Consider the following 12,186-nt stretch of genomic DNA (forward strand, 5'->3'; position numbering starts at 1 on the left):
TCTTATAACAAATTTCAACATAGCATGCATAAATATGATTTATTTTATTTTTTTCTTAATAAAAAAAACGTAAGTCTATAACCTTACTTAACAATAAATTCTATTTTAATTTAAAAATTAGAATACTAATAAAATTATGCTAATGAGAAAATAAGCATGGCATAAAGAAATAGATAATACGAAATAATTGCATAGAATCACGTAAAGTAAGGTTGAGAACAAGAAGAAAATGAAATATAATAAATATAAAATAAAAAATAAACTTTTACAAATTTTTAGAATAATAATAAAAAAAAAAAACTTATAATAATAGAAGTAAAAAAAAAGTTAAAACAAAAAAATAAAATAGAAATAAAAAAAGAAATTAAAAAGTAATCAACTGGTAATTACACCATGTAATTACCAGCAATTCACAACCTCTGCCTATGAATTATAGAGTGTAATTACACCCTGCCAATTACACCAATTACCTGTCCAACCAAACATGACAGACAATGTAATTACACCTAATTACACCAAATCCAATTACTTGAGTGTCCTACCAAACATGCCCTTAAGAATTTGTTGACTTTATGACTAACTTTAATAGTTCGAACATAAAAATTGTAAAATTTAATAAATATATAATATAATTTCAAAATTTTCCAAAAAAATCAAACGTGGCCAAACGGGCACTTATTACATTAAGGGGTCGTTTGGTAGGGAGTATTAGGAGAAATAGCCCTTGTATTATGTGTGATATTATGTAGTACTATACTTGGTAGGAATTTTGGATCTATGTATAACTAATCCATGGTATTATAGGGTGTATAACTAATACCTTCCATTTGGTGGTATTAGCTATACATGAGATCTAATACCATGTGATTAATATATGTAAAAACAAAAATACACCCTCAAATCCTTTCATTTTATTTATTTTCTTGATTTTATGCTTTATATTTGTACTAATAAATGTATTTAAATCGATTAGCTTACAAACTTTATTATTTAAATAGAGTTATTTGTAGCTAAAATATGAGCTATTTAATCTAATTATTATTAATATAAAATATTATAATCGGACTAATATGCTAATGTAGATGTATGAATTTAAGAGCTATTTTTGCTATTTAAAAACATCTTGAGTATAAAAATAGTTTAGTTTATTTTGCTATTTTTTTTAATTTTATGATAAAAGTCCTAAATTGAATGATTTTAGTGATGTAAAACAATGTTCAATAACTTTTTTCTATAAATTCTTATAGTTGTGTGATCTTTTGAGATATTAATTTCAATTTATTAAGATGACAATCATTTACCCTCAAATAATTTAAGTGAGAAAATAGTGAACTTTGGTGATAAAATTTCCCTTCTCCTAGCTAGTTAAAAGGCTATAAAAAAATAATATTATTTGTCAATTATTTACCTTGACCCAATTACATGAAATAAAAAATTTCATAATAACTCAAGGCTATAACTGGAAAGAAGTTTTTTTTGTAGAGTTTTAAACCCCACACAAAATTAGATGGGTAGCAACGAACCAAATACTTGATAAAAATAATTCATGCATTACTAATCCAAACATTATCAATCCCTGCATTACTAATCCATGTATTGATCTTGGTACCAAACGACCCCTAAAAACCTAAAATCAAAGTTCACGTTGGGTGAGTCCGAATCCGAATCCAAGAGGAAGAAAGGTTCTTCCACACTTCGTACAAATAACGCATTTCTGTATTCATCAGAGAAAGCTTCTATCTGCCATTGTTATCAAAATTCTCCGGCAATTCCGAGATGGAGGGTTGGGATCCGAGTACCAAATCAACCCTCACACAGATCCCTTTGTTGACAATCAAGGCCGGTCCACGTGACGGCGCGGCATGGACACAGCGGCTGAAGGAAGAGTACAAGGCTCTAATCGCCTATACATCAATGAACAAATCCAAAGATAATGATTGGTTCCGTATATCTGCGGCTAATCCTGAAGGTACTCGTTGGAAGGGAAAATGTTGGTATGTGCATAACCTTCTTAAGTACGAGTTTGACCTCCAGTTTGATATCCCTGTTACTTACCCTGCTACCGCTCCTGAACTTGAGTTGCCTGAACTTGATGGCAAGACTGAAAAGGTTCGTTCTTTTTGCTGTTTCCTTCATCTATATGATCATATGATGTTGAATTTTTGCTGGAATGATTGGTTTAAGGTGTAGTAGTTTTTGTTGTTGTTGTTATACTTGAAGTTTAGCAAAACCCTAATTTATCTTGAAAGCAAATTATTTATAATGGGTCTGAATAGATAGATGCATTCCCTCTAGATTTGCCTCGAGCCAAGTGAAACGTAGCTTAAATTCAGGTGACAAAACTTCCCTAATCTGGCAATTCATTAGCTCCATCATAACAAGCACACAGATATTTATTGGAATTGTGGCTTACTGATTGATTATTACTCTTTTGTTTGATCATGTAGATGTACAGAGGAGGGAAAATATGCTTGACCGTGCATTTCAAGCCGCTATGGGCGAAGAATTGGTAATTATATTCTCTTTGATTTGAATTGAAGTTGGATTGCTATGATTTTTAGTCAATTTATATGATAGTATGTGTTGGTTTACCACATTTTTTTCAACATGTCGAGTTCTTTCACATGCACCCCACTCTTCAAACACTTGTTTTCTTTTTTGGTTTTCTATACAATAGGTTAACAATCAGTTTTAATATAGACATAATGTGATGTTGGGATGTCTGAATAGCGAGTAATGGATATAGAAGATTCATATGCCTACACCGAATTGTTTGGGTTCTGGTTTGAGGAGTAATTGATTAATTCATTCTTTGACTTGGGTTTAGCTCTTCAATGATCAGACTGCTAGTAGGATCAAGTTCTGGTTGAGTAAAGCAAATGTTTGGTCAACTGAGAACATAGTAGAGTTTGAATTAAATGAATATAATTTTTCTAAGATGTGCTTATGTTTGCCTAGGTTGATAAAGGAGTACTCTTTGCTTCATATTTGTCGTATTTTATTTTCTATATAATGGAATTACAAGTGTCTTTCTACTTAAATCTAACTTTTTGTATTCATCTAGCCCCAGATTTGGCATTGCACACGCACTCTGTTTGGGTCTTGCACCATGGCTTGCAGCGGAGATTCCTGTTCTTGTTGATTCTGGCATGATTAAACACAAAGATGATGTGGCCACATCTAGTGAATCTTGACAAGGAGATGATTTTTTAGCATGATGAAACCTAATCACTAGATAAAACTGTAAACTTTATGGAGTTACTTGAAAGTGTAGCTTTCCCCTCAAATTTATCATAAATGAATCACTTTGAGGAGTCATAGTTTCATGTTATGTAAGCCAGGCGAACCTGGCACTTTGAGATGCAACTGTCATATCTACTGATTTATTTGAACCTGTGCTTTATGCCCTCAAATTTACTTGGACAAATGATGCTCTTCCTTTTAATTTATGAATCATATTGAGGAGGTGAAGTTTCATGTTATTAAAGCCTCGTGAAACCTGAACTTTGAGATACAGCTGTCGTATATGCTGATTTCTTTGAGCTTGTGCTTTATGCCCTCAAATTTATTAAGACTATGATACCCTTCCTTCTTTTTTAACGAATCATATTGAGGAGGCCAATTTCATGTTATTCAAGCCTTGTGAAGTTTTGAGATGTAACTGTCATATTTGGTGAGTTCTTTGGCATGTGCCCTCAAATTTGTGTGGACTTGTGGTGTTCATCCTGTTTTTTCATGTTGCTCCTCGTTATTGATAAAATCCTTCTGATGATGTTTAGCATTCGTCTCAGTTTTTTCTCCCCAATCATCCAAAATTGGGCAAACTAATGACTCCATGTTGTGAGCCCGAGCAATTACTTTTTTCCTTATTTTTTGGCTTTATGTTGTCCTTGGATCAGCACAAGGTGTTTGTGTAACCACTAATCATTTAACAAGATCAAATGGTGTTGAAGTTGCTTCAAATGTGAGGCAGTTGAACTCCTTGAAGACTCCTGGAGACCTATAATTCTTGATACTAGTTATTGCCTAGTAACTATTGCTTGCCTCGTATGTTGTCCATGTGACATAAGAATGTGACGTAAGGAGTAACTGGATTGCATTGTTCACTAAGGGCAATCAAGCTAGTTGAAGTGTGTGTCTACCTGGGCACCAGTGTGTCATTGCAATTTATGGGTATTCACAGTGTTAGTTAATTAGCCCAAGGGTGAAGACACTTTTCTCTCTTGTTGGTGTGATTAATATTTATGCTGTGTCGTTATATTCTCTGGTTGTATTCTTTTGTTTTCCTATGCAGATGTTTTACAGAGAACTGGGTACTATGTCATTCTTTCCCATCTTTGAATTTTTTTGCATCAGTGGTATCTCATTGCGACAAGCAGCTTGTCAATAGTTTGATGTGTTCCTACATGCCCAGATGTGTTCCATCTTTTAAGGGTCCTAGCATTTAACTCATTACACTTCTATACTTATGGGTTCAAATGAACCCGTTGCCCAATTGCTGCCTTCGCCTCTGCCTAAGTATTGATAGCTAACACAACATCTGTATAACTGCACTGGCTAATAGAAACTTAGTTGAATGAGCCATCTGGAGTTGCTTTTGAAGAATTTAAACTAATTGTTGCACAATTGAGTGTTTCTGTCAAATCTGAGTTATGGTGAAGGTGGGAGAGTATAACGTGAATTTGTTGAGAGTGGGAATAGGCCGTCTCTTCTCTTTATTATATGTACTTGAGATGCAGTATCCATTCCAGTAAAAAATAGATTGAGATTATCAAAACTTGTCCTCTAAGCATAGGATTTAATCCAGAGAACTCAACCTCTTTTCTGTTGAATTACGTTGAACTAGAAAGTTGCTTCACAAATCTTCTTCCTGTCAGAAAAATTAGTACAATATGAGAACAACTGCAGGTATTTATTTTTTTCAAAAAAATAGAAATGATAAGAAGAATTTCAGCAGCTTCCTTGCTTTGAAATTTTTCAAGTTGGTGAAGAACATGTTGCACAGCAGCCTCAGCTAATTTGCTTTTACCAACCTTTCTCTTGTGACTAAGTTCAAGCTTTGTCTACACTCTGATATCACATGATGGACTTTTTCAGTGAATTGCTTCTCAGTTCGCGCATGTAAGAGCCAATGTGATGTAGTAATAATTACAATCTTTATGTGTGTGATGGTCTACCTTTCTGAGGAATCATAAACTTTCCAGGTCGGAATAATGTTACAACTATGCCATATAGAATATTATAGTATTACAGATATACAGATGCTCTCTTAGAATGATAATCTGCTGAGTTTTGGGCGACGAGCTTTTAGGCTCACTGTAAAATAGATGACTTTGGTGGATTAGTTCCTGAAATTCTAAGTAACTCTTCTTTCCTAACAGAGAAGGACTCAACAGTTTACAATTCGCCTTATTAGTTAGATTGAACAAGGGAAACTGAAGTGCTATTCCAAGATTGTTTTGACATGAAACAGAGAAGAAATAGTTGGGTATGAAGCTTTCATTATTGACTGAAAATATTACAGCACAAGTGAATGAAAGTTACAAATACAACCTCCGCCTCAACCTCACCAGAAAACAAACACGACCCCAAATGAAACAAAAACAAGAATAAATAACAAAGATTCATGGATGTGAAACCTCCTTCCTGACCAATTACACATAAAATGTAACACAAAATAATATTACACATGTTTTCTGGCTAATCTTATTTTTCTCTTTTATATTTTAGGTCATATTTTCCCAAACCATCACTCAGGCAAATCCTTCTTCAATTAGAAGTTTGGACCAGCGGCCAGGATCTCCTCAGTCAGGTTGCTATCACTTCCAATCTTGTAGTTTGTGAACACCTCAAAATTCTTCCTAAACAGGCCTCCCAGCTTCAACAGGGTATCCTTGTGTGCCTTCTTGTTGGGCCACTGTAACAACAGATGAGTTACATTAATAGAACAGTATTTGCAGATTGTAGCAGTTAGACAATGCTAAAGTGTATGCTAACTTACAGTGTTCACCGGATCCAGAATCTCGGAAGGTACTCCCTCAAGTGCAGTTGGAATCTCCAGCCCAAATACCTCGGTCTTCTTGTATTCTGCTTTCAAAAGGGCACCAGAGTGGATGGCATCGATGATCTTCCTTGTGTATGCTAACTTAATTCGGCTGCCTGATCCATAACTGTTCATAACAGAGAGATTCGTTATATATATGGTTTGATATCATTTGGGTACATGTTCTGCGCGAGTACTCTTACCTTCCACCTGACCAGCCAGTGTTCACAAGCCATCCTGTAGCTCCATGTTTCTGCATCTTCTCAGCCAGCATGGCTGCATATTTGGTTGGATGAAGCATGATAAATGCTGCACCGAAACATGCTGAAAATGTTGCTGTAGGCTCCTTAATACCATCTTCGGTTCCTGCCACCTGTGAAATGTCGAAGCAATAGTCTTTACATCACATCTTGAAAGTTCAAATGTAATTTGTGAGGCATTAGATTTCATGAGGACATACCAAAGCTGTGTAGCCACTGATGAAGTGGTACATTGTCTGTGCCAAGTTCAATTTGCTGACTGGTGGAAGCACGCCGAATGCATCACATGCAAGGAGAATGACATTCTTTGGATGAGGACCAACACATGGTATTTTAGCATTTGGGATGTATTCAATTGGGTATGCTGCCCGGGTGTTCTCTGCAATCAAACCATTACATTATAGCCATGAAGCAACACCGACTGATTCAAGACTTTGAGATGAAAAATCTCGGTTCGATTCAACACAAGTTACCTGTTACAGATTTGTCTGTATAATCCACTTCTCGGGCATGTTCTTCAAAAACTACGTTTTCCAGCACTGCATAGAGTGAAAAAATATTAATTTGGGTTCACCCTGTAACTTGGCAGGAAATAACTTCAAGATGATAAAGTCGGAATCAGAAAGTACCAGTGCCAAACTTGATGGCATTCCAGATATCAGGCTCCTTCTCCCTTGCAAGGTCTATGCATTTGGCATAGCAACCTCCTTCAATGTTTGAGACACCATGATCACTCCAGCAGTGTTCATCGTCTCCGATCAGGTATCGGTTGTGATCAGTAGACAGTGTTGTCTTCCCAGTTCCTAAGATGAAGAACAAGTCCAGAGAGAGAAACATGAGCATCGAATAGAAACAATTTCACATTTTGCTGTGAGATATAAAGATAAGAGGGCACGTATTGTTGCTTCTCCGATAAAGGGAGGACCAATCCCTTTATACTTTACCTGATAATCCAAAGAAGAGGGCTACATCTCCTTCTTTTCCCATATTGCAGCCAGAGTGTAGAGAGAGAATTTGGCGCTTAGGCATTAGATAGTGCATTACCCCGAAAAGACCTTTCTTCATTTCCCCAGCATACTGTGTGCCAAGGATGACCATTTCCCTCCTAGCAAGATTGATGTCTATGCTAGTGGAGGAAGTCATATAGTGGGTGTAACGGTTACATGGGAATTGACCAGCATTGTAAATTGTGAAGTCCGGAGTACCAAAATCCTCCAGCTCTTCTGGAGTGGGTCGGATACACCTGTCACCGACCCGGTTATTGAATTGCACTTACTAACATGTTTTACATGATCTTTTGATATTTCCTTTAATTCACTAAGGCTCTTAAATGGGAGTAAAATCTAAAGATAGGTAATGTGCATATGTAAAAGTAGAAAGATACTTATCTGCTGACCTGGTAAAACATAAGAAAGTAAAAACAGAGAGTTTTAATTAGTATCATGATCAGCTTCTTACATGTTGTGCATGAACAAGGAGTGATAGGCTCTGGCAGATACAATTCTAACTTTGATACGATTGTTTGGATCCCAGTTGAGGAACTGATCATTCACAAACACCTGAAATGTAGACCCACCGCAAAAGTAGCAAATAGTCAGGAAGAGAAGGTAGTTTTCATCACTATAAAATTGATTATCAGTCTTCTTATTGATGTGTCCAACGAGCTTCTTTCCTGTTAAATCTTTAAATTAGTAGTAATTTTCCAATTACAATTAATTGCAGGTCTCACCATCCGTGATCTGTATTATCCTAAGACATTAACATTTGAGAAGAGATCAACAAAACAACTATGATCTCAATCTTTTGATAGGACTGGTCGCTGCTTGAAGCATCCTGAGTTTACTTACATAGGGTCTGGGGAAAGGGCACACCCTAAGGGGTGTAATTTAAGCAGTCTATCCTGACGCAAGTACTAGTGGCTGATTCTATGACTTGAATTTGTGACTTACATACTACACGGAGACTGATTTATCGCGATCTCAATCTTTCAATACTTTTAACAAAAATATCTGGATATGATTGTATGTAGTAGAAATGCATAGGGAGATATTTTCCTCCATATTGGGACCAAAACTCAATGCAAGTTTGTTGTAGAACATGTGTACATATATTCATTAAAGGCTAGACAGATATGTTACTGTAACATATCCATTCCTAGGGGAAGATGAGGAAGATTCTGTTTCACCATAAACAGGAGTGTCTTGTAGCCATACTTAGCCCACGAATCATGACAGAAATGGATCACAATTTCACTAATGGGACTAAGAATAATAATTACATGAAGACAATGTAACATACAGGTTGTGACAGCTACTGTAGCCATTTCATACACCACGACAAAACAAAAAAAATATTTTTTTTAGTAGTAGCTCTATACAAATACATTATTTTATATACATGGGAAATAAGAATATTTTTTTTAGTAGTAGCTCTATACAAATACATTATTTTATATAATAAGACGCGCCTTTAGATTATCAAAGAATGACAAGGTGACTATAGACTATTCTATTTTTCTCTCCCCTCAAATTCTGGAATTTAATTATTTATTGAATGATATTATTTTAATGAGGTACTAATTACATGTTCTTTTAATTAAGAAAATAAACATGGTGGTGTAGATGATGACGCAGCAGCACTAAGCAAGGGGGAAGCATATGCATAGTTTCTATAACCGTTGACATTAATAACTTTAGGATATCTTTAGCTCATTTATAAAAAATGATAACGGAAGCAAACTTTAGTGAAATGAAATGATAATATTGTTTAAAATACCTTCTCCAAAGAGCATAGGTAATCAACAGCTCTTTCTCTGTTGATTAAGAAAGTCTGTTCGTCCATTTCGATATTGGGTGAACCTCTGTTCATAAAAGTATCATAACAATCATGACGTTAGAAAGTGACACTACAAACTAAAAATTAACAAATGTGGATTTAACATTTTTAGTTAAGACAAATTTGGAGTACGTGCATTTATATATAGTTCGAGTCGAAAACACTAATTGCCGTCCTAGGAAGGAAAACAGGGGAGATAACTTACTTTCCCCACCAAAGGTCGTCCTCAGTGGTTTCGTCTCTAACAACACGTTTGTCTCTTGGGGAACGGCCAGTTTTGGCTCCAGAAAGTGTGGCCAAAGCACCACTTGACGTGATGAATGATCCCTTCTCATACTTGATTGCTTGCTCATACAACTCTACAAAAAGGAGCAACACGTAAATGAAAAGTATATATATTACTACATACATCAAACAAGCAATATCCCCTTTTTTGAGGGACAATTTTGATTTTTCACCTTTTAAGGAATTATTCAAAAAGTAATCGAGAGAAATTAGCAAGTAATTTTATGACTCTCAAAAAAAGGAACGTAAAGAATAATTTTAAGAAAACAAGTATTTTTTGATCATTCAGGAGTTTGATCAAATAGGCTATGAAAAGGTAGTGTTGTTGTATGATATAAATAAAACATCCAAAACTTATACATATTGAATAAAAGTTACTAACAATCCTAATAATATTCAATCAAATAATTTTATGACGTATCGAAAGTTTGAAAGTAGCACAAGAGTTTTAATTAAATCAAAATGGAGGGTGGGTAAGCACAATCAGTAGAGTCAAAGAAGTGAACTAGTCAAGAAAGATGAGTCATAGTGACGGTAAAAACCTTATTCAAAGTGAAACTTTATTATTCAAATGTGATACCTTTCGACACGAATATTTAACATAAGATAAGATAGTAAAATTATTTACCAGCAGGAGAGAGATTATAAAGGATGTGGGTGAACTTGAGGCCACTGTCACTAATGTTAAGGGAAGGGGTGGGGTGGTGATGCACAGGCTGTTGCACCTTTGGCGTCTCCGCTTGCCTTGCTGGGTCTCCTTTCACCACTTTTGGCCCCGTCTCTCGTGTCAATGACGCCAATGATGCACTATTTTTACACAACAAATGGAAAAAATAAATTAATGAAGGTTTAAAAAAAAAAATGACTTTTAATATAGCAAACATAAAAATTATATTTTTACTCGTAAAGTTTACCATGTCACAGGCCATTGATATTTGATACTACTATTATTTGCTTTTTAAAATAAATTAGTTTTAAATTTTTGGTCAAACATACTATTAATGCTACTCTTTTCTTTTTCAGTGTACCATTTATCTTCCCGAAATAGTGAGTCCGTGACGGTAAAAAAGTGACAATGACAAATCAAGACATTAGGACTACCATCTCAGTAAAATTAAGCAAATTGTATTTTTAATTCACTTTTAGCTGATTCCGATTCAATTTATGAAAAATAATAACTCAACCCGTTTTCAACATGTTCAATTTTAGTCCAATCTACACATTTAACACGACAAAAATAATTATATCAGTAAAATTTCAGCAAAAAAACGACGCCGCTGGATAATAAGAATGGATTTACCTAATGGATTGTAGCTGCTGTTTCTGTCGTTCCTCTTCAGAAACGGCAACGCCGAATACATGAGGGGACTTGATCGGAGTAGTCGGCGCCGATTTCTTCTTCTGAAGAGAATGCAATTCGTCCAGCGTCTGAGCTTTCACCGGCGTAGCACTGTCGTCATGGCAAACCACGTTTTCATCCTCTGTCTTCTGAGTCTGGATCTTCGGCAGCCCAATCCTCCTCTTGTTATCAAAACTGAATTCTCCATTCCCGGCTCCGTTCGACGCCATTTTTTCTCTGCAAATTCAAAAAAATCACGTTCATGAACAATAAATATGATGCAAAATTAGATGCAAATCTCAAATCGAGTTCAGAACTAGTATGATCTTATCCCACTCAATACATTTATTATATGTGTATGTAAATCGAAGTCGAAAGCGAACTCTGCACGAAATCGCTTTCGACTATAATAAAAACAGGGCATTGATGAGAAAATTACCAGAATCAGAGAGGAATAGTTGAAAAAGCTGAAATTGAAGAATAAAATTTGAAGCGAAAGGGTTGAACCATGGAAGAATGTGTTCATTGGGGCAATTGAGGTGGGTAATTTATAGTATCGCTTACACAAGCATCAACGTTGGTTACAGCTAACCATGGTTAGTGGATAAACCCAAGAAGTTGTCAAGATAAGATTTTTGAAAAATTAATAATGAAAATAATAATTTTATATAGCTGGAAAAAGACAACATGTATAAGTAATGCAATTAATTATTTTCCAAATATGAATACTAAAAGTACATGAATGAAGGATGATTTACTTGCTAATCCTAAAAATTCTAAAGGAGGAACAAACACTTGAAACATAATTGAAAATTGATTATTGGTAATATCTATTTTTTTTATATTTATTAAATAATTATAAAATATTATCTCAAATTATTTATATATAATCTAGTAAACACAATAATAGTAGGGGTGGAAGTAGGGTATCTAGTGTCATGGAAAGTGGGGATATGATATAATTTATATGGAATGCTATTTATGAAATTTATTTTCTCTATGAACTTATTTTTTTTATAAAAATATTTTAATTTTTTTAACCAATAAAACATGAAAATTTTAAAAAATTGAAATTCAATACAATTTTCTCACATATATATCTAGTTGTTTCTTACGTGGACAACTATAATATAGGTTATTTCTTTGGAAAAAAATCTCAAATTTGCTTAATATTGATAGAGTCAAAGTATTTGTTGGTGTTAAAAACTAACACGATTGTAAAATAGAGTTGAACCAAAATTAGATCGTTTAATAAGTACCCATAAAAACATGATTGATCACCTAATTCGTTCAAGTTTGAACATGCTATTAATTTGCTTGACTCGATCTATTTTACGGTCCAATACAAGTCGTCTAAAGTTGAAGTTTGGACTAATACGTAAATCAAATGGATTTGTTACTCCTTCTTTTCATATTTACATGTC

General features: G+C 34.6%; 2 protein-coding genes across 2 annotated transcripts; one reads left to right on the forward strand and one right to left on the reverse strand.

The window, feature by feature from the left end:
• Positions 1–1,634: 1,634 nt before the first annotated feature.
• Positions 1,635–3,471, forward strand: LOC102595850 (ubiquitin-fold modifier-conjugating enzyme 1). The gene is made up of 3 exons (XM_006364908.2): positions 1,635–2,109; positions 2,448–2,509; positions 3,065–3,471. Exons 1-3 carry the CDS (start codon positions 1,777–1,779, stop codon positions 3,192–3,194), a joined length of 525 nt encoding a protein of 174 aa, XP_006364970.1. The 5' UTR covers positions 1,635–1,776; the 3' UTR covers positions 3,195–3,471.
• Positions 3,472–5,481: 2,010 nt separating this feature from the next.
• Positions 5,482–11,298, reverse strand: LOC102596191 (phosphoenolpyruvate carboxykinase [ATP]-like). The gene is made up of 13 exons (XM_006364909.2): positions 11,202–11,298; positions 10,724–10,999; positions 10,052–10,230; positions 9,344–9,497; positions 9,079–9,163; positions 7,762–7,862; positions 7,248–7,546; positions 6,933–7,106; positions 6,777–6,842; positions 6,504–6,682; positions 6,247–6,416; positions 6,002–6,170; positions 5,482–5,917 (listed from the first exon to the last, which is right to left on the reverse strand). The coding sequence occupies exons 2-13, from the start codon at positions 10,990–10,992 to the stop codon at positions 5,774–5,776; spliced, it is 1,989 nt and encodes a 662-aa protein (XP_006364971.1). The 5' UTR covers positions 10,993–10,999; positions 11,202–11,298; the 3' UTR covers positions 5,482–5,773.
• Between the last annotated feature and the right edge of the window lie 888 nt (positions 11,299–12,186).

This window comes from Solanum tuberosum, unplaced genomic scaffold (assembly GCF_000226075.1).
Source record: "Solanum tuberosum cultivar DM 1-3 516 R44 unplaced genomic scaffold, SolTub_3.0 scf00519, whole genome shotgun sequence".
Classification (NCBI taxonomy): Eukaryota; Viridiplantae; Streptophyta; class Magnoliopsida; order Solanales; family Solanaceae; genus Solanum; species Solanum tuberosum.